Source organism: Apostichopus japonicus, chromosome 17 (genome assembly GCF_037975245.1).
Source record: "Apostichopus japonicus isolate 1M-3 chromosome 17, ASM3797524v1, whole genome shotgun sequence".
Lineage (NCBI taxonomy): Eukaryota > Metazoa > Echinodermata > Holothuroidea > Aspidochirotida > Stichopodidae > Apostichopus > Apostichopus japonicus.
This window is the reverse complement of record NC_092577.1, coordinates 3,046,449-3,069,741: the sequence shown is the minus strand read 5'-3', so window position 1 is coordinate 3,069,741 and position 23,293 is coordinate 3,046,449. Positions and strand designations below refer to the sequence as shown.

At 39.6% G+C, this 23,293-nt stretch overlaps 1 protein-coding gene across 5 annotated transcripts in view; it reads left to right on the top strand.

The window, feature by feature from the left end:
• The window catches only part of LOC139954803 (diacylglycerol kinase theta-like), a 99,325-nt gene that overhangs the window by 30,682 nt on the left and 45,350 nt on the right, over nucleotides 1-23,293 (top strand). For all 5 annotated transcript variants that reach the window (XM_071954750.1, XM_071954748.1, XM_071954749.1 and 2 more), the window contains exon 3: nucleotides 9,194-9,273. In XM_071954750.1, the coding sequence (XP_071810851.1) occupies nucleotides 9,194-9,273 (80 nt within the window). The remainder of the gene's footprint in view (nucleotides 1-9,193; nucleotides 9,274-23,293) is intronic.

The window sequence follows — 23,293 nt, the reverse complement described above, 5'->3', positions numbered from 1 at the left end:
TACTTAGAGCCTTGTTCTCATACTTAGAGCCTTGTTCTCATACTTAGAGCCTTGTTCTCATACTTAGAGCCTTGTTCTCATACTAAGAGCCTTGCACTCATACTTAGAGCCTTGTTCTCATACTTAGAGCCTTGTACTCATACTTAGAGCTTTGCACTCATACTTAGACCCTTGTAGTCATGGTTAGGGCCTTGTATTCATACTAAGAGCCTTTTACGCATGCTTAGAGTCTAAACATTCAGATTTTAAGCTTGCTCTACATACTAATGTAGTACACCATTGTGTAAATGTATAAACTCTGAAACAGACTGAATACTAAAACTGCATGCAAGTTTTCTGTAGAGCTCTATAGAGGTAGCTATATTTACATGGTTTTATACATAGTTAGGAACCGTGCCTTTAAATTTTAAATTTGTACGCTTTGATGTGTGCTCCCAGGAATCCCTATTTGGATCCTCTCCTAATTCCCAGATTACCAACCCACATTATATCTCCACACTTTTCAACTTGTCTTTCCAATACTGTATTTTCAAAACAATATCCCCTCCCCCTCCCCCCCACACCAAATAAAAAGGAAACCCCCCCACACACACAAAATATCCAACAAACTCTAGATAACACATGATAAAGCAGCAGATGGAATATTGTTTTGTAATGTAAGAAAAAAAGATATTAACATAAAACTGGTCTCTTTTCTCAATTGTGGCAGCGTTAAATTAGTCCAATTTCTAACACAGAATGGAACAGATGCAAAAAATTGTATGTTTTCTGTCTTAACTATATATTCTTTTATCTTTTCAAAGGAATCTCTCAAATCTTTCTTCTAGTGCAAATTTGAAAAGCATTAATAATTTTTTTATTTCAAATCATATTCTTCAAAATATCTTTCATCTGTTACTCTAAAAATTTAGCCCTTTTCCCTTTTTTTCCAAATGTGTGTGATTTTTTATGCTACAATCTCTCTCCTTCGTTTTGGTGATTCCTTCGCAGTTTAATAGCCATCTATAAATAGAGTTCACCTTTTTCCTTATGACAATCTATTTATAGAACACATCTCACTTCGTATGCAGCAGCAACTTTTCATCTCCCGAGCTGAGATTTTCTTCCCTGCCTCTTCTTCTCCTCCCTGAGTTAACGTTAGAAGAAGAAAGAGCGTTTGTGGCGGTTGGCAGGCAGGCAGGCAGGCATGATATTAGCTGTTGCCTTATGCTGCTTGCACATGCTGTGCAATATGTATTGCTCCAATATATGTCTCTACATACTGGAGTCTTTGTGCAATCTGCGTTGCAATGCAGTGGATACAGCATCTCCATGTACTGGTTTTTTTTTCTAGGAAAAGAAATAGAGAGGTTGCTTTGGAGTACTGCAGTGAGCTGTTATCGGTATATATATATACGGTACGCTGTATTGATTTGATACACAGCAGGAGGTCATAGTGTTTGATTAAATTTATGCTGTGATAAAGAAGGAGGGAAAAAAATGGCAAAAAAGTGACTGAAAATTGATTTAAAATTAAGAAATAAGTGTTATAAATAATGTGTATGATTTAATTTTTTTATATTCTTTTCTTCCATCATGTCTTGAAGATTTCACATGCATTCTGTGTACAATAATACCATCCTGTATATATGCATATATATGTACAATAATTCCATATTGTATATATGTACAATAATACCATACTGTATATATACATATGTACAATAATTCCATATTGTATATATGTACAATAATACCATACTGTATATACATGCATACAATAATACCATACAATAATACCATATTGTATATCGTATGTACAAGAATACCATACTGTATTGTATGTACAATAATACCACACTGTATAGACGTATGTAATAATAATACCATACTTTATAGACATATATGTGTACAATAATACCATACTGTATCTATAGACATATATGTACAATCATACCATACTGTATCGTATGTACAATAATACCACACTGTATAGACGTATATGTAATAATAATACCATACTGTGCTATAGACACATATGTGTACAATAATACCATACTTTATCTATAGACATATAATAATAATAATAATAATAATAATAATAATAAATGAGATTTATATAGCGCCAAATCAGTAGACAAAAAGGCACTGCTCAAGGCGCTTTACATACTGTATATCGTATGTACAAGAATACCATACTGAATCGTATGTACGATAATACCACACTGATAGAGGTATATGTAATAATAAATACCATACTGAGACATATGTGTGCAATAATACCATACTGTATAGACATATGTACAATAATACCATACTGTGGATGTACAATGAAACTATAAGTACATGTATAATTATACTACCTTACTGTATGTATATGTTCAATGATACTATAAGTATATATTTATGTACAATTAAACTACCTTACTGTATGTATATGTACAATGATACTATAAGTATATGTACAATTATACTACCTTACTGTATGTATATGTACAATGATACTGTAAGTATATGTATAATTATACTACCTTACTGTATGTATATGTACAATGATACTATAAGTATATGTTTATGTACAATTATACTACCTTACTGTATGTATATGTACAATGATACTATAAGTATATGTTTATGTACAATTATACTACCTTACTGTATGTATATGTACAATGATACTATAAGTATATGTTTATGTACAATTATACTACCTTACTGTATGTATATGTACAATGATACTGTAAGTATATGTATAATTATACTACCTTACTGTATGTATATGTACAATGATACTATAAGTATATGTTTATGTACAATTATACTACCTTACTGTATGTATATGTACAATGATACTATAAGTATATGTTTATGTACAATTATACTACCTTACTGTATGTATATGTACAATGATACTATAAGTATATGTTTATGTACAATTATACTACCTTACTGTATGTATATGTACAAGGATACTGTAAGTATATGTATAATTATACTACCTTACTGTATGTATATGTACAATGATACTATAAGTATATGTTTATGTACAATTATACTACCTTACTGTATGTATATGTACAATGATACTATAAGTATATGTACAATTAAACTACCTTACTGTATGTATATGTACAATGATACTATAAGTATATGTTTATGTACAATTATACTACCTTACTGTATGTATATGTACAATGATACTATAAGTATATGTTTATGTACAATTATACTACCTTACTGTATATATATGTACAATGATACTATAAGTATATGTTTATGTACAATTATACTACCTTACTGTATGTATATGTACAATGATACTATAAGTATATGTTATGTACAATGATACTACCTTACTGTATGTATATGTACAATGATACTATAAGTATATGTACAATTAAACTACCTTACTGTATGTATATGTACAATGATACTATAAGTATATGTTTATGTACAATTATACTACCTTACTGTATGTATATGTACAATGATACTATAAGTATATGTTCATGTACAATTAAACTACCTTACTGTATGTATATGTACAATGATACTATAAGTATATGTTTATGTACAATTAAACTACCTTACTGTATGTATATGTACAATGATACTATAAGTATATGTTTATGTACAATTATACTACCTTACTGTATGTATATGTACAATGATACTATAAGTATATGTATAATTATACTACCTTACTGTATGTATATGTACAATGATACTATAAGTATATGTTTATGTACAATTATACTACCTTACTGTATGTATATGTACAATGATACTATAAGTATATGTACAATTATACTACCTTACTGTATGTATATGTACAATGATACTATAAGTATATGTTTATGTACAATTATACTACCTTACTGTATGTATATGTACAATGATACTATAAGTATATGTACAATTATACTACCTTACTGTATGTATATGTACAATGATACTATAAGTATATGTACAATTATACTACCTTACTGTATGTATATGTACAATGATACTATAAGTATATGTACAATTATACTACCTTACTGTATGTATATGTACAATGATACTATAAGTATATGTTATGTACAATTATACTACCTTACTGTATGTATATGTACAATGATACTATAAGTATATGTTTATGTACAATTATACTACCTTACTCTATGTATATGTACAATGATACTATAAGTACATGTACAATTATACTACCTTACTGTATGTATATGTACAATGATACTATAAGTATATGTTTATGTACAATTATACTACCTTACTCTATGTATATGTACAATGATACTATAAGTATATGTTTATGTACAATTATACTACCTTACTGTATGTATATGTACAATGATACTATAAGTATATGTACAATTATACTACCTTACTGTATGTATATGTACAATGATACTATAAGTATATGTTTATGTACAATTATACTACCTTACTCTATGTATATGTACAATGATACTATAAGTATATGTTTATGTACAATTATACTACCTTACTCTATGTATATGTACAATGATACTATAAGTATATGTTTATGTACAATTATACTACCTTACTGTATGTATATGTACAATGATACTATAAGTATATGTACAATTGGGTCAGATCCAAAACCTCTGCCAATGTTATGGACGGAATTCACAGAGATAAAGTCCCATCAAAAATAGTGTGAGAGTTAGTATTTGGTAAGGTATGCATGATTGATCTAAGTTGGGATACCTCTACCATATAACGGAAAAAAATTAATTGGGTAGTGCAATATTAGTCTGTATATGCAAATTAGGTGTTCGTTATGGACGGAATCAGAAAAATGATCGATATCCACCAACCTTCATAGTGGGTCAAAACTCTGTGAAGTGTTCAGGATTTCAAAGTATCAGGTACTTTTCATCACAGGCCTGGTACCTTAGCTTTATCATACTCCCACTCATAATCTTCAATGCACCTCTATTAACCCACTACCCCAAACCAAAATTCTGTGTTATGGACGGAATGTACAACGTTATGGACGGAAGGTTTTGTCCTGATTTAGGATCAACTCTTGAATTGTGAAGTGTGTGTTATAAGTTAATACTTATGGCCAATATGTGTAATAATATCAAATAAAATTGAATTTATTATAAGAAGGGAAAGAGCTAGTCCTGAAATAGGAATTGTTATGGACGGAATGTTATGGATGGAAAGTATTGAATTAGCCTGAAATGAATTGCTACAGCACATGAAAAGTTTCACTCTTGCTGAAGGTACTCATCAGGTGGCTTTCAGCACTATAAGCAGAGGCTGTCAGTACTTTTCCCATTTGTTTTTTTCACTTTTGTGGCTTCACCTCCTTCAAACAATGCCAATGCAATCAAAGTTTCACCAGTCTGCAAAGCTTGTATGAAAGAAAACAACACATGCAAATAAAACTGTGGACATGGGAGGCCTGTATGGTTGAACAGTCATGAAAATTTGAAATAGACTTTTCAATCTCAACAAAATACATTGATTCATATTTGTCAAAATTTTTCGTCACCATCACGGCTCACAATCTCTTCGAAACTTGTCCCTAATATATTCAACCACCTTTGTTGCAATTCCCACTTTGCTACTTGAAATTAGGAGGACAGGCTGTTCTAGTTTCCCCATGATCATTCTTAGTGGGATATTTGTCTCAGGTGATGGCCAGAAGAAAGTATTGGTAGGGCCCTTAGGGTGTAGGAAGGAGACATAGACATCATTACTGTCAACTGATATTTGATCCACCTTTTCCAACCACCAGTCTCCTTCATACACAAAAACCATGTTGCATAAGGATGACAACTTGGATTTATAAGGGTCATTCCGTGTCAAATCAAGAATGGCTGTTGCTGCACCCTCTCCAAAAATTCCCAAATTTTTTGTATGATTGGACCATCATGAAAGAAGCATATTCTGAAAATTTCAGTTGCATTGCTTTCCAATTGGCCGATTTATCACACTTTGAAATTCCGCAATTTGTCGCCACCATGGCATTTTCTTGACTTTTGAGGTCTCATTTCTCAGCAATTAACCATTCTACTACCTTTCTATTACAGATGCCTATAGAGTCTATCCCATAGAATAGGAAAATAAAAAATTAGGCTACAAAAATATTGTCTTGTGGAGTTAGGTCCACTTAAAAGTGTCAAAATATACGATTTTTGTACTTTTCACTAAAAAATGTGCTATTTTTAGTGATGAATTGCTCCTAAACCATTGCTTCAGGGTACTTGATTCTTTCAGAGGTTATTATGTCTGGTACAAACCTTACAAAATAATGATTACAATGCTTTCCTATGATATGTTTGCAAGTTGTGCAACTCTAAAGTTGCTATTTCATGCTGCGATTCAGCATGAGGTAGGAGTTTTGATGCCAATTTTTTACCAAAGTAACCATGTTAGAGCTGTCATGGTTTTATACTTCAACTATAAGTATAAAGTTCTTACCCCTAAGCAAATTTCAGGGTTCTAGCTGTTCTCAATAATAATTTAAGAAGTTGTTAAGCTGCTCCGATGTACAAAAGAGGTCGTCTTTGACGGCCAATAACTCAAAATGCGTAATGTTGAAAAAATCTGATAATTTTTCCTGGAAGAGATATAGTACCACCCTGTTTGTACAAAAAATTTCAGGAGGGTGTTTTGCCTTATTTTGAAATGACAAATCCTCAAAGTTTGGGATTTTTACAGAAATTTCTTCTTTTCGTTTTTTTTTTAAATTAGGGAAAAAATCACCTGAAAGCCTAGAAAAATACTGTAATGTACATGTAAAAAAAGGTTTTCCATCCTAAATAACATTCATTCACATTTGATTGCTTTGATTTAACTTAATAAAAAACATTCTGCATAGTTTTTCCAAAGAAAGTAATTTCCATCCATAACATTCACATTCCGTCCATAACGTTTTCCTAATTCCATCCATAACACTGATGTTTCATTGAATCCCAGCTTATCAATATGCAAGAATCTGGTAATTTTTCACTTCATCCTTAATGGCATTGATAACCTTCAGAAGATTACATGCAAATTTTATCACTGAAGTGAACTTTAAAATTGCCAGGAGATTAATGACATCAGGTAGCGTTATGGACGGAATTAATGATTTTCTTCTCGATTAGCATCTTAATTAGGGATGCCCTACTTAATTTTTCCAAAAACTATTTTGGAGAGATCAGTACCATAAACAATTATTCAGGTGCAGATTCCTGTGAATTCCATCATTCCTTGCAGTTCAGTGGCACAAATTGCTGTTTCCGTCCATAACGCTGGTTTAAGTGCATTGTTGATATAATTAAGCAGTACTCGTTAACAAAGAAACATACAAATTTAATTTTTTAGCCAAGCAAGCTTAAATTGTTCTTCTTTTGGACAAAACTATCAAAATTGATAACTATGATCATCTAAATTTTAGCCCTGAGGTTGACAGGTTTTGGATCTGACCCAATTATACTACCTTACTGTATGTATATGTACAATGATACTATAAGTATATGTACAATTATACTACCTTACTGTTTGCATATGTGCAATGATACTATAAGTATATGTATATGTACAATTATACTACCTTACTGTATGTATATGTACAATGATACTGTAAGTATATGTACAATTATACTACCTTACTGTTTGCATATGTGCAATGATACTATAAGTATATGTATATGTACAATTATACTACCTTACTGTATGTATATGTACAATGATACTATAAGTATATGTACAATTATACTACCTTACTGTTTGCATATGTGCAATGATACTATAAGTATATGTATATGTACAATTATACTACCTTACTGTATGTATATGTACAATGATACTGTAAGTATATGTACAATTATACTACCTTACTGTTTGCATATGTGCAATGATACTATAAGTATATGTACAATTATACTACCTTACTGTTTGCATATATGTACAATGATACTATAAGTATATGTTTATGTACAATTATACTACCTTACTGTATGTATATGTACAATGATACTATAAGTATATGTATATGTACATGTACAATACTACCTTACTGTATGTTAATGTGCAATGATACCATGCTGCAGTAATTCATTCATCTAGAGAAACATACTGTTTAATAAAATTGAAGTAGCACTATATAGAATATAGCTGCTGCTTGACAAATTTTATGAAAGAAACTTTAAAAGGTTGTTCATAATAATTGTAGGTAATATCAGTTTCAGAATAGATTCAGGTTATTTTCTGTTTTAAACTATAGTTTGCAAATTGTTTTTTTTTTTCGATGTGAATATGGTTTAAGACTGCAATCAGTGTTAAATTGGCAAAAAAATAATTCACAAATTGTGAATTCTACTCCACTTTTCGAAAACTCTAATATACATATAAATGGTCAAAGTAAAGGTCTTGTACGTTTTTGTGGGTTTGCAATGTCAAAATTCACCAACACATTACTAAAATCGACTTTAATATCCGATTTAATATTTAAACCAAATAGGAGCAATCAATGTGTATAATCCTGTCTTTCTTGTAATCTCAATCCAGTGAAAAGAAATTTTTATTTTGGTTGCTTTGATTGAGAAATTTCCATCGACGACCCACCGGGATCCTTCAACCTCACTTGTTAAGAATTATTCAAACTCACTGGTTCAGAATTATTACGGATAGGGTCATCAGGCATAAGGAGGTCAAGGGAGAGGATTAAGTGGAAGGATTGTAAAAAACAAAATATTCATAAATAAATTTTGGTAATTTTCAGGTTTTTATTCTTTGCTTAAATTTGCACTTTCTCTTGCTATGATGATGAGGATGATGGAGATGTTCACATGCATCTTCCTAGCCCGCAAAATTGGTAGCATCGTATCGCTACGGCCTAGCCATCCCACTTCGGTGTCATGGTGCATATATACTGTACACTTGATTCTTAAGTCTTCCTGTTATGGTGCGTGTTATCCGTGAGTCTTAGAGCTCTTTAAAGGGAGGCTGGTTTCACCCTGCAGTGAGGTTCTCATCTTCATTTACCGCTAAAATTACTGGGAAACTGTGGTTATGTACTTAAGGACCAAAACATACCGTAAACTAACAGTGATGCAAAATGTTATACTTAAATTGTGTGCACTTAACTCCTGGATTTGTTAACTCTTAATAAGTTGAAAGGTTGAAACTCATTTTTGGTTTGTTGTCATTTTTTCTATATCTCTTTTTTCTTTTCTTTTCTTTTCTGCAGTTTGCAACTTTGTGTCTCATGAAAGATGTTTAGATTTTGTGGAGACACCTTGCATAACAGTGGCAGCAGACAGGATAACAGTAAGTACAGATCCCACAAAATTCCTGGAAAATTAGCAGCTTTCCTTTTCGATAATTGACAAAGAATGAGCCTATTATCTTAAATTGACACTTTCACATTGTTTTTGTCACATTGTCTAGATTCTTTTAATCCTCCTCGTTTTTTGACATGTAGACATTTACAGTATTATTAGACTAAACACATTAACACATTGTGTTGCTCAAAAGCACGTTGTGGTGCGTTTGAGTGATTGTGTTGATCGATCGATACATTGGTATCCTCAAGTAATAATGTATTTTAATCTCATCCAGTCAATTGTGTTGATCGATCAATACAGTGGTTTTGTCAATTAATAATGTATTTTGATCTAATGCAATCAATTGATCAATCCATGCAGTGGTATTGTCAATTTTAAATGTATTTTGATCTCATGCAATCAATTGTGTTGATCGATCAATACAGTGGTTTTGTCAATTAATAATGTATTTTGATCTAATGCAATCATTTGATCAATCCATGCAGTGGTATTGTCAATTTTAAATGTATTTTGATCTCATGCAATCAATTGTGTTGATCGATCCATACAGTGGTATCGTCAATTAAGAATGTATTTTGATCTCATGCAATCAATTGTGTTGATCGATCAATACAGTGGTATTGTCAAATTATAATGTATTTTGAACTCATGCAATCAACGTGCTGCGTTTGAGCGATTGTATTGATCGATACATGCATTGCTATCGTCAATTAATAATGTATTTTGATCTAATGCAATCAGCAATTTCATCCACATGGAATGATTTTCTCATAGGTACAGAACAGCCTCATTAACATATTATCGTCAGTAAAGAAGTTTAAACCCAGTATTTTTAGGGAAAATCATGCAGTATTCTATAGATTCTCACCATCTGTAAAGTACATTCAAAGAGACAGCCAGAAAATGATTGATTCTTTCATTTTCATGTTTATTTATTTGTATTGTTTTATCACAACATAAGTAGATGACATAAAAACATAAAAGGAGATATGAAACCAAAATTTGTCATTAGTTTGTGTACTAATTAGTATTAATTAGTACTTAGGAGTTAAATGAGACATAATAGAAGCCAATTATCACCTTTGGCTTATAAGAACTTAGTTTTTTATGAAAAATCAACTCCCCCCACCCCCCATTGAAGAAAAAGCTAAGGAACATTATATGCCAATTTTGGATGATATCCACTTAGTTTAAAAGTCTATGTGTGATGTGTCGTTTTGTAAATATGTGACGTCATAGTACAGCTCTATAGGTTATGATGTCTTTTATACTGTTCTGTTAGCTTTTTGTTTCATATTTTCAAGGTAGGATGCTAATAGCTCTGTGTTTACTCGGAAACCAATCTGAAAATCCAAACTGAAACCAATACAATGAAAGACAAGCAACTTAGGTCATGCTAATTAGAGGAGTCAGATTCCATTTTGCTAAAAGCCAACTTAATTTACAGCCTGGGAAATAAATGGAAGACATTTTAATACAGAGAGACATAAAACAAATTGAAGCACATGGTGGCTCGATGATGTCATATTTAGACTTGATCAAGTCTTCAGCCTTGTGGATGAAGATAACTCCGAAATGGAGTAAGATTTTCCTTAGCTGTTGATTTGATTTTTTTTTTATATAACGCTTTACACCAGCGATAGGTCTCAAAGCGCTTTACAGACATTATATTACCCCTGTTCAATGATAACCTGTCCCAGAGACAATCCCTCCAGTCGGCAGCAGTTATATACTGCGTCCAATGACAAGTTACCTCACAGGTACCCATTTAACCCCCTGGGTGGAGAGAGTGAAGTGAGATAAAGCATCTTGCCCATGGACACAACGCAATGAACTAGGCATGAATCGAACCAGCAATCCTTGGATCACGAGTCTGACGCCTTAGCCAATTGGCCACCATGCTCCTTAGCTATTGGGGGAGATTGTTCACCATGTAGCAATCACAGCAGTTACCATGTAGTAATCACATATACCAATGATGGGGAAGGGGGGGGGGAGATTATTCACCATGTAGCAATCTCTATCACATAGTCCAATGATGGTTGTTGGGTATGTGTCTCCTGGTTGCGGGTGAGGTGAGATGTGGGGGGGGAGAGAGTATTCAATATGTAGCAATCTCAGTAGTCACCATGTAGTAATCACATAGACCAATGACAAGGGGGGGGGGGGGCGGGGGGAGATTATTCACCATGTAGCAATCTCTATCACATAGACCAATGATGATTGTTGGGTATGTGTCTCCTGGTTGCGGGTGAGGTGAGATGTGGGGGGGGGGAGAGATTGTTCACCATGTAGCAATCTCTATCACATAGACCAATGATGGTTTTGGGGGTTTGTGTCTTCTGTCTGTGATGAGGTGAAATGTGGGAATAGGGAGGGAGGGGGGGGGGAAGGAGTTGTTCATGACAGTGTTATCTCTATCACCTAGACCAATGATGTTGGTTGGGTTTCTGTCTCCTTCAAAGCTAATCTTTTGGCTTGTCATGCAATAAAAGACCTACTTCTAAAATCTTCAGGGTGTGACCCCTTTCAGTGCCAAGATGACCCATACACTACCTAACCTAACTCACCTTAACTTTACAGGAGAAAGATTGTGGTAGAAAAAATTTGTTGTGGGGAGATGGGTTAACCTCCTCACCGGTGCAATATCCAAACCAGTCAGTTTTGGAATTTTCAGTTTCAGTGTCCTTTCAGTTAATTGAACAGTACTATGAATGACATGAAAATAGTCCAACATGTGATCTCACCTGTGAAAAAGTTTAAGACAAGTAATTTTCTAAGTAGCCAGTCTCAATGCATCCTATAGTCCTTCAATAAAATTGCTTTCATATAAACATGTGGCCTAACATTTAAAGGCTCAGCTTGGTTCCAACTTTTAAGCCCAGTTTATAGTGAATCTGTGATCCTGCTAAATAGTTCCAAGTTTGCTCTCAATCACTGTCACAAGAGTATAGCCTAACATATGATCTCAGTTCACACTGTGTAAACCTAGCTCTTGTCAATGCATGATGTTGTTCCCATGATGTTTTCTCATTCGGTCAACCCCATCAGAAGTTAAGTCCTGGAGATAAAACAGTGAGAGAGCAAAAAAGAAAAGAAAAAAAAAACAGCCTGGGAAGGAGAATGCTACAGCTATTCAGCGATCAATTTTTTCTCGTACCCTGGATAATGACGTACAAGGTTTCTCTTTCCCAAAGATTGCTGTGCGGTTTTAGCTTTGCTTTGTCTCTAGATCCCTAGCCCAGATTACGGCAGGGCTGGTAGATTTCTAGGAAATTCAACAACCCTAGATCATCCAATGCCCATTCAGACTCAGTATTTTGGAGAACCCTAGATGTAAATGGATGATGATTGGCTAGTTAGGCAATGGCTATATGTTTGGACAATTTCACTCTCCCCCCCCCCCCCCCGCCACTTTTCAATTTGCCCAGAGACCTTCCTTGTTTTGTTGTTTGTATTGTTTTGCTCTTGCCGTCTACGAGCCTCAGAACTCCAACATGTCTCTCGAGGGACCTGAGTGTTGGAAGTACAAGCTTTATAAATGCTGGGTTCTTACGACTCTCTGTGGGCACACAGTAGTGCTCGCATGCGACGACGACAACAACGAGCATCCATCGCGACGGCGGCAATTCTCCATCCCCCACAAAAATCAATTATATAGTAGATTCACAGTATATTTGAGGTCTATATAAATTTGTACAGTGTTTGCATCCTTGCTATGTACTTAGCATCTCTCCTATATACATTCACAGTTGCTGAATTCATCAAGGCATGCCTTCCCCTGATCGTACCGCCGCAGTGATATCGGGGTTGTGTAGTTTTACGCATGTGTGCATCGCAGTAAATTGATAAAATAATGAAGACAAAAGAATATAAAAAAATTAAAAAAAACTGTTTGTATATTTGACCAACTCAGCGTGTAAGGATAATTTAAGGATTTTTTTTTCTTTTTTTTTTTTCCAGTGTGCATACATAAAAATGATCTCGTTGGTTTTATTTCATATATCTGTGGGCTTTAGCACTTTCCAGCGGGGAGTGATATCACCACTGAACACAATTGACGGTAGTATTTATACCGTTGTACACATTACGCATGATGCATTACACAGTGAAGGGGAGGTGGAGGTGGAGGAAAATATATGGAGTATAAACAAAACTGTGAAAGTTTACAAATAAGCAGTGGGGTACGATTTATGAATAATTCTCTCTGTAATTTACCTCTCCATTTGGCAGCCTGTATATAAGTCACAGTGTGCTTGATGTGATCATGCATTTACAGTGCAGTTGATCCTAAAGCATATATTTTGACTGTTTTGAAGGGCATGCATGCATGCATTAAAAAGTTGCTATATTTGATAAAAATCATCTTTCTTAATTATTTTAAAGGCCCTCTGATTCTCCCGATAGGAAATGCCAAAGCATCGTAATAATGAATCCATTTCTCTATGTCAGTTTTTAGAAATTACCTGAGGACATACAGTAGAAATTGAAATTATTTTTTTTGTTTATGACTGAAGTACATGTATGCAATATGGGCCGAGGGGGGAGGGGTGGGATCTGCTTCACTGCTTGCTTACGAGCTCTTCCCACCAACTTAGCACCCTTGGTCTACTGTGCCTAGAATGAACTGGTAACCTTTTAACACTGCATGCCCCCTTTGACCGGCCGCTCCGGTCATGCCCTTCCTTCTCATTCTACCATCCAAAGTACCAACATCCTACGTTTACGTTTAGTCTGTCTGGATTTCCTCAGCGATTTTCGTACGTAATTGTATGTATAAAATATAGGCTGATGGGAGTGGGTGGGGGATAGGGGAGAAGAAGAGACCATGAAAGTTGGGGCAGGCCGGGGCTGGGTTGCTTGGGACGGGTAGAAGAGTCCCTGAATGTGACTGTACCATGTTAGTTTGGTTAAGTTTTTAAGTTTTAAGAAAAAAAGTTTTTAGTAGAAAGGATCAAGGGGGACAATCAAGTCCCCATCTCAAGGAGAGCAAAAGAAACAAAATATCAGACCCGATTACAATGCTTAAAGTGCTTGTCCGAAGCATTCTTAAACCCATTCACAATACTTGTAAGTACAACGTCCTCAGGCAAACCCTTCCATTCTTCACAACCCTTATAGAGAAAGGGTTATGTCAAATATTAATCCTACTTTGTAACTTCTGAAGTTTTAAGACAATGAATGACCTGTGGTACAACTTCTAACAGCAAACATGAAAAAGTCAGTGAAAACATAGATTGTACAGTACTAGATACAAGCATACAGTACTTCCTACCACTTTGGACAGTTAATTACAAAGAGTGTTATATATAATGTACTAACATGGTCTCTGTGTGCACCAGTACCTGCTATACATCTCTGCACAGTACGTATAGCACAATGCCATGTTCTGCATAGCATTTTACAGTAAAATTATTCCCTATGGCCAATATGCACATTGTACATGTCTGTGTATGTGATGATTATAAATACTATAGTACGGCCCAGCGCAGTACAGAATAGTATAGTACGGTATAGTATAGTACAGCACATTACAGTACAGTACATTTTAGTACAGCACAGTATAGTACAGCACAGTACAGTACAGCACAGTACAGTACAGTATAGTATAGTACAGCACAGTACAGTACAGCACAGTACAGTATAGTACAGTATAGTACAGCACAGTACAGTATAGTACAGTACAGTACAGTATAGTACAGTACAGTATAGTACAGTACAGTATAGTACAGTACAGTACAGTATAGTATAGTACAGTATAGTACAGCACAGTACAGTACAGTATAGTACAGTATAGTATAGCACAGTACAGTATAGTACAGTACAGTATAGTACAGTACAGTATAGTATAGTACAGTACAGTACAGCACAGTACAGCACAGTACAGTATAGTACAGTACAGTATAGTATAGTATAGCACAGTACAGCACAGTACAGTACAGTATAGTACAGCACAGTACAGTATAGTACAGTACAGTATAGTATAGTACAGTATAGTACAGCACAGTACAGTACAGTATAGTACAGTATAGTACAGTATAGTACAGTATAGTATAGCACAGTACAGTATAGTACAGTACAGTATAGTACAGTACAGTATAGTATAGTACAGTACAGCACAGTACAGCACAGTATAGTACAGTACAGTATAGTATAGTATAGCACAGTACAGCACAGTACAGTACAGTATAGTACAGCACAGTACAGTACAGTATAGTACAGTACAGTACAGTTTAGTATAGTACAGTACAGCACAGTACAGTATAGTACAGTACAGTACAGTATAGTATAGTACAGTATAGTACAGCACAGTATAGTATAGTACAGTACAGTATAGTACAGTACAGTACAGTACAGTATAGTACAGTATAGTACAGCACAGTATAGTATAGTACAGTACAGTATAGTATAGTACAGTACAATACAGTACATCACAGTACAGGACAGCATAGTACAGTATGTAGTACATTAAAAGTTTCTGTACATTCTAACAGATTCATTAATTACTCATTAAGTATTAATCATTAGGAGTTTTTGTTTTTATCCATTTCAGTCTTATTTTGAATATTATACAACCACCGGGTTTTGTGAAGTCGGTCGCCTGGGCAGCCAAGAAAGCTGCTTTTATGGCTGCTTTAATTAAACAGCTGACTTTAACTGTTGATGTTCATATAGAATTATCCATTAATTTCAATATATGATATATATAGATATAAATACTTTCAATTTCTATTGATGCGTAGATTGATATGCAATTTGTAGTCTACAATTGAAACAAAATAACAAAACCGAAAACTTAAATTTCATGTCATGAGGTTTGTCAGAGAGCTCTCTATCAAAATGTTCAAGAAAAGAAATATTAAAGGAGAGATGCTTGAGAAGAAAAGAAGTAGTGGAGTATATAAACATACATGATTTAATGTTTATTACTTCCTCTTTAAAGCAAGTTCAAACTTGCTAGTGCAGCTTTTCAAAAGAACTTTTATGTTTGTTCATAGACCTTCATTATTCCTAGACATTGAAGGACTGAGGGTCAAGCTGACCTTTAAACATGTAGAGTATACTATATGGTCTAAGTATTAGGTTAAAGTGTGTGTGTGTGTGAGTCAATTTATAATATATGTATACATGTGTTAGCTCAGTGGTTAATGCCGGTGCCTTACAATCATAAGGTCCCGAGTTCGAGTCACTCCAAGATCAATGTATGTCGTCCAGCTACTGTACAGAGTTGTTGACAATTCATAATCATGGATATTAAATATGAATGTAAGAGACTGACTTTGGTCAGCTTAAATGGCTTTGATAAGCCAATTATAATGATGGCTTCTTTGTGAGTTTCTGCTTGCAGGAGGATCTAAAATACAAACATACTGTGTGTTAATTGCATCAGAAGCTATATAAAGGATCCATGTGACAGGTTTGATATGGGATTTGGGGGGAGGGGGGTGGCTGGTCAGTCAGACGGTCAGTGTTTAGCATAAAATTGTAATGCCTTTTATGGCAATGCATATGAAGTCAATATTGACCTGAAGTTTATCTGGCATCCAAGGTCCTTAGTCCCGGGCCATAGTCCTACAAGTGTCCTGGATAGATGTCACGGCTGCCTACGTAGGACCAATTGTGAACTGTCAGAGCTAAGCTATTGGACTTAATTCATATCGAATTTTGCTTGTAAATTTGCTTACATGTACATATCAACATTTGCTTGATAAGAAGCAAGAATTAACTACCCTACGGGCCTGATTAATCGGCAAACTGAGTTGTCCAGGTTCTGTAAGGGTCTAATTGTGACGCTCATACATATCACTGTTTTTACAATATGCTCACTATTCCAGATGGTAAGACTTACCCTCTCTCTAGACCATATACCCAGGAGTCATTGTCCCACTTTTCAAGAATAGAAATATGGTAACCCTAGCTTTTTCTCTCTCTTTCCTGTCTCCAATCAACCTATGCAAGAACCTGCCTCTGAATCTTAACTCTGATGGCCACCTATATATCCAGGGATGCTTTTAATAGTGTTTGATATCATTATTACAATTTATCTTGTTGGTTTTTCCCTCCAAACGATACTTAAGTTTTAAGGTCACAGTTCATGTCATCTCATGACTTGAGTGCATGCCGAATATATAGTGCACTTTCATATTTTCTTTGTTCGATCGCATGGATGTAAAGTAATTCTTCAAGGTTCTTGCCCCATTGATTGCTATGGTTTTGTACAGGTACCAGTTCCACAAATTTCGCAATTTGCGCCATAGCTACATTAGTAAGCCTATGATAAGTAGTTAAGTTTATGGCAGACATGTCCTTATAGGCTTCCCTCTTTTAAGGATCTTCCTGTTTATTTCTGCAAAACAACATGGATGGGTAATAAATACAGCGATTTTATGGACTCTTCTCATATTCTCTTAAATTTCATCTTTTCTTTTCATCTGTTTTGATGCATAATTCAAGCCTGTGGTAATTTATTGCTCCTTGGTTGATGATAATGAGTTGAACTCACATGAAAAATCTAGGTCATGACTTCGCAGAAATGTCCTTTCTGAGAAAATTTGGGCTGTTGTTTTCCTTCTCACGCTTTTAGCACTGTTTATTTTGAATAATGCACCAACACAAATGGATGATCGGTACATTGGTATTCACAGCGCGTACTCCCTCACCTCATATAACCTATGCATTACCGTATTAACCTCGCTCTAGCATCTGGCAATTTGTCTGTATGTAAGTGTGGCCATCTCCCTTCCGTAATTGCCAGCTGTTACGCAAGTATCGCTCTCTTATTGCTCTCACTAAATCCTAAGATTTCAATTACTTCGTCTAAAGTTTATCGTTGTTTTTGTAATTCTTTTTCATCTATTCAACGTCCTGCACGTTTGAACTGCTTTTTGTCTTTGAAACGTTTTTTCTTTCGTGATTTTCGAACGTTTTTTTGGTTTACCTCGTGAACGTGGTTCACGTAGCGTGGCTAGGCCCGCACCTTAGTGTAGCGTTCCCCTAGCGTTTATTTACTTCCACGTACAGCAGTCGTGTACGTGGGCTTACTTGCAGTTAAGTAACTGCTTTGTTTAGTTCTTCATACTGTTTTCGTACAGCAGTCGTGTACGTTTTCCCTTTGCAGTAAAGTAACTGCCTTGTTTATTTTTCGTACTGGTTTAGATACGAATTTCTTGCTGTTCACGTACAGCAGCCGTGTACGTTTTCATTCTGCAGTAAAGTAACTGTTTTTGATTTAGTTTTCACAGCTTCAGGTCTCGGAGATTTCTCGAAAAAAAAAAAAATTTTTCGGAGATTTCTCGGAAAAAAAAAAAAAAAAAAGGATGGAAAACTGCCGTTCTTGTAAGCAGTTCCGTCCGTTCAAAGCATGGGATAAGCATGATTTATGCCCAAAGTGTCGCCCATGCGGGAGTAAGCAGACCTGCTCCATTTGCCAGGACTGGACCCAGGAGCGCTGGGATTTGATCGGTACCTGGCTGGCGGATAAAGCCGCAGAAGAAAGAAAGAAGGCGGCTTCCTCAAAGCAGGGGAAAAAGAAGCCGCCGGCGAAGGAACCCCAGGCGGCCATAAGAGATGGCATAAGCCCTAAACATGGGGGAACGGAGGGCGCCATACGAGATGGCTCAAACCCTCCTCAGGAACGGGTATCCATACGAGATGGAGCTAATTCCCGTGCGGCGTCAGCTCAGCCACGGCCGCGACCCCAGGAGGGTCCGTCCACTTCAGGCCACGTGGAGTCCAGAAGCCCCCGAAGACAAGCGGTGGCGGACTTATTTACTTCAACTCCGGGGTCGTGGGACCACAACCGGAGAGATTTCTCGGGGTTCTCCCCGGAGAGTACGGAACGGCGCCAAAGCCGAAGCAGAAGCCGTACCCACAGCCGTAGCCGCGGTAGGAGCCGGGAAAGACACCGGCGACCTCGACGCAGGTCGAGGTCTGGCTCGTCGCCCTCGTCCTCGAGCGGACATTCTTCTGGGCGACACAGGGCCAAGAAACGAAAGAGGAGACAATCCCCAGATCCGGGGCAGGCTCTCCTTTCCCAGGTTAAAGACCTCCTGGGACAATTGCTACAAAAGCCGAGTCAACAGGACCCGGAACAACAAGGGGCTCCGTCAATTCCACCACAACCGGCGCCACCGCCAGCACCGGTTACGGACGATCTCGCCCCTGAGGAGGCCCAGGCAGATCCCTGGGACGACGTCTCCTCCAGAGCTGATGATGCGCTGTCAATCGCAGCTAGTGCCCGCCTCCTCAGTGGAGACTCCGAGGCGGAGGATGAAGAACCCTTACGGGGTACAGAAATTTCGGCGGAAGCCTTTGAGAAGGCGACGGCAGTACTCCGCAGAGTCCTCGGCTTCGAGGAAAGGGTGGATGCGCGGGCCCACGAGGGGCCGGCATCCAAACTCACTTTGAACGCGGCCACCCAAAAGCCTCGAGCCTCCATCCCGGTGGATGTGGAATGTAGAGAGCGGTTCGAGGCGGTGGCACAGGCGAAACGCTGGACAGCCTTCCAGCGATCAGCCCATCGCACTTTCCACGTGGGCGACGAAGACTGGGAAAGTCTTTTCACGCCACCCCAAATCCCGCCTCAAGTGAAGGAGAGACTTCGGTCGGCGGGTGCCTTAGACGGCAAAGACAAGTTCAGGGAGAAGGGTGCACAGACCCTAGAATCCTCCCTGTTCGACGTAGATAGGGCCTCCCGCGCAGGGATGAAGTACTCGTCAGCCCTATTACTTTTCGCCGAGCTATTGAACAGATCGTTCCAACAGGCCCAGGCATCGGGTATCTCCCGCAAAGATACCGCCGCCATCATTGCCCTCCTGGGACCCGTTTCCAGGATGGTATTAGACCAGTTCGCCCGCGTCTCGGTTAAGGCTACCTTGACACGTCGGGACCTGGTTCTGAACTCCCTGAATTGGTCGTCCAGATCCACGGCGGACGCGTTCCGCAACTTACCGATCCTGGGCAGCGACCTCTTCGGCGGCAAGTTCGATGACAAACTCCGGGAGGAGGCAGAGAGGATGAAGTCTCTGAGGGAGGCGGATGAGCATATGTCCCGCCCGACCTCATCCTCGCGCCCACGTTTTGACTCAAGACAAGGTAGCCGCTCAAGATCCAGCTACAGTCAGAGTCGGGGCGCTCCGCGAACGCATTCCGCTCCTTCGCGGCCCGAACACAGGCCGTACCGCCCGCAATACCGCGGAAGCCGCGGAAGCCGCGGGCGCGGTAAACGGCCCTAGGGATGCCCACCCCACCGTAGCAGCCAAGGCCAAGGTGGGGGGGCGACTAAGAGTTTTCTGGGCTCACTGGGAGAAAATCGACCCAGGAGCCTGGGTACTGGACGTGGTAAAAAGGGGCTACGAGATAGAGTTCTCGTCTACCCCACCCCAATATGGCCTCTTCGCAACCACGCCAGTACCCGAGATACCGGAAAAGCGGGCCGCCCTCGAAGACGAGATCAACAGTCTTCTCAAAAAAGGCGCCATTACGCGGGTCACCACCGCAAACGCGGACGGCCCCCTCTTCCGGTCCTCGTTCTTCCTCACGCCGAAGAAGAACGGGACTTGGAGGCCCATCCTGAACCTCAGACCTCTCAACAGGAGGTTCATCCGACCGGAGAGGTTCAGGATGGAGACTCTCACATCAATCCTCCACCTACTGCGCCCAGGGATGTGGGCATCCTCCGTCGATCTAAAGGATGCCTACCTACATATCCCCATCCGACTCGAGGACCAGCGGTTCCTCGCGTTCAGGTACAAGGCCATAGATTACCGCTTCACAGCGCTACCATTTGGCCTCTCCACGGCACCCAGGGTTTTCACCAGGGTAACAAGGGCGGTCCTGGCTCACCTCCGCCGAAACGGGGTAATGGTGTTCGCCTACCTAGACGATTGGTTAGTACTCGGCAACTCCCAACAAGGGGCTCTCGCCAGTACAAACGCCACCGTCTCCCTCCTGACGAAACTGGGGTGGTTAATCAATGTCGAGAAATCCAACCTCGTGCCCACTCAATCGATCATATACTTAGGGGCCCGTCTCGACCTCGCCAGCGGCATGGTCTACCCGACGGCCGAAAGAACGGCAAGCCTAGTGGCCACGGCCAGAAAAATACTAGGCAATCGGAATACCCCAGCGCTCACGTGGCAGCGCCTATTGGGGAAGATGGCGAGCTTCACAGACCTTCTAGACCTGTGCAGACTCAGAATGAGGCCGCTCCAGCGGCACCTCCTCAAACACTATGCCCCGGATCGGTCGTCGGCGGCAACGCCAATCCCACTTCCAACGGGGCTTCGCCCGTTTCTCACGTGGTGGGCAGAGTCGGACAGGATCGCGGCAGGGCGACCTTTCCGGAACCCAGCCCCTACAACGTCGATCACGACGGATGCCTCCCTCAGCGGCTGGGGAGCGGTATGGGGCACACACACAGTTGCCGGCGAATGGGCGGAGCCCGAGAGGGGTCTCCATATCAATATTTTAGAGACGGAAGCGGTCCTGAGGGCCGTACGTCACTGGGCAACCCACCTAACGGGCCACACTGTCACGGTCCGGTCAGACAACACCACGACCGTGGCGTATATCAACCGTCAAGGGGGCACTCGATCCCTGGCCCTCCTACGCAGGACATGGGACCTGCTCGTCCTCTGCGACTCCCTTCGGATCGGCCTACGGGCGTCCCACCTAGCAGGGAAAGACAATATACTGGCAGACGCACTGTCCAGGGGGTATCTAGACAATGGGGAATGGGAGCTCTCCCGAACGTGGTCCGACCACATATTCCACCTGTTCGGCAGGCCGTCCGTCGACATGTTCGCGACGGCCAAGAACGCCAAACTCCCGACGTTCTGCTCCAGATACCACGACCCGCAGGCCTGGAAGACCGACGCCCTAGTCGTCTCATGGGCGGGCCTCTCCATGTACGCCTTTCCCCCACTGGGATTACTCCGCAGAATTCTCACGATGCTTCGGGACGTGGAAGCGGACATGCTTTTGATCGCACCTTGCTGGCCCAATCAAGCATGGTTCCCACTCATCATCGAAATGCTGGTAGACCTACCATACAAATTCCCACCGGCCGCCAAGCTCCTCTCCCAACGGAGCGGCCACATAACCCACCCCGACATCACGAGCCTCCATCTAGCTGCGTGGAAACTCTCCGGCTCTCGCTCCAGACAGCGGGGTTTCCACCGGAGGTTGCGGACATTGCAGTGGATGCCCGCCGGCAGTCCACGGTTAAAACATACGATTCTAGACTGCACCGATACTATGTTTGGGCCGGGGACAACGCTGCTGATCCCGTGGAGGCCTCAGTAGACCAGGTGGCGGCCTTCCTACTCGAACTCTTCCGAGAAGGGAAGCAAATAAGTACAATTAGAAATTACCGCTCCGCAATAGCAGCGGTTCACAGCGGATTCTCGGATGGCTCCTCAGTAGGAACCAACCCGGTCCTCCGCCAGGTCTTAAGGGGCATGTTCCACAGACGCCCTCCCAGGCGCCGCCTGGCCCCGTCATGGGCCCTCCACGAGGTCCTGACGACCCTTGCGGGCTCTCCGTACGAGCCGTTACACAATGCTCCATTGGACAAACTAACACACAAAACTCTGTTTCTGATCGCGGCCGCCTCTGCCAGGCGCAGAAGCTGTCTCCACGCGCTCACCCTCCAACGGGGGTTCACGAGGTTCGAACCAGGAGGAGTCAGATTACTACCTGACCCTCACTTCCTCCCAAAGAACCAATCAGTAACCTTTACCCCGAACGAGATCTTCCTACCGAGTCTGTCACAAGCCTCGTCAATCGCGGAAGACAAGCGCTGGTGCCCTGTCCGAGCCCTTAAGTGGTACATAGAGAGGACCAAACAGCTACGTACCTCGGACAGGCTCTTCATTTTACCGCGGTCGCCCTACACCCCGGCCTCAAAGGACACCATTTCACGGTGGATGGCCGACTTAATTCGTGCCCACACCCAGCCTGGGGAACCCGTCCGGGCGCACGACGTCCGAGGCCACGCCACG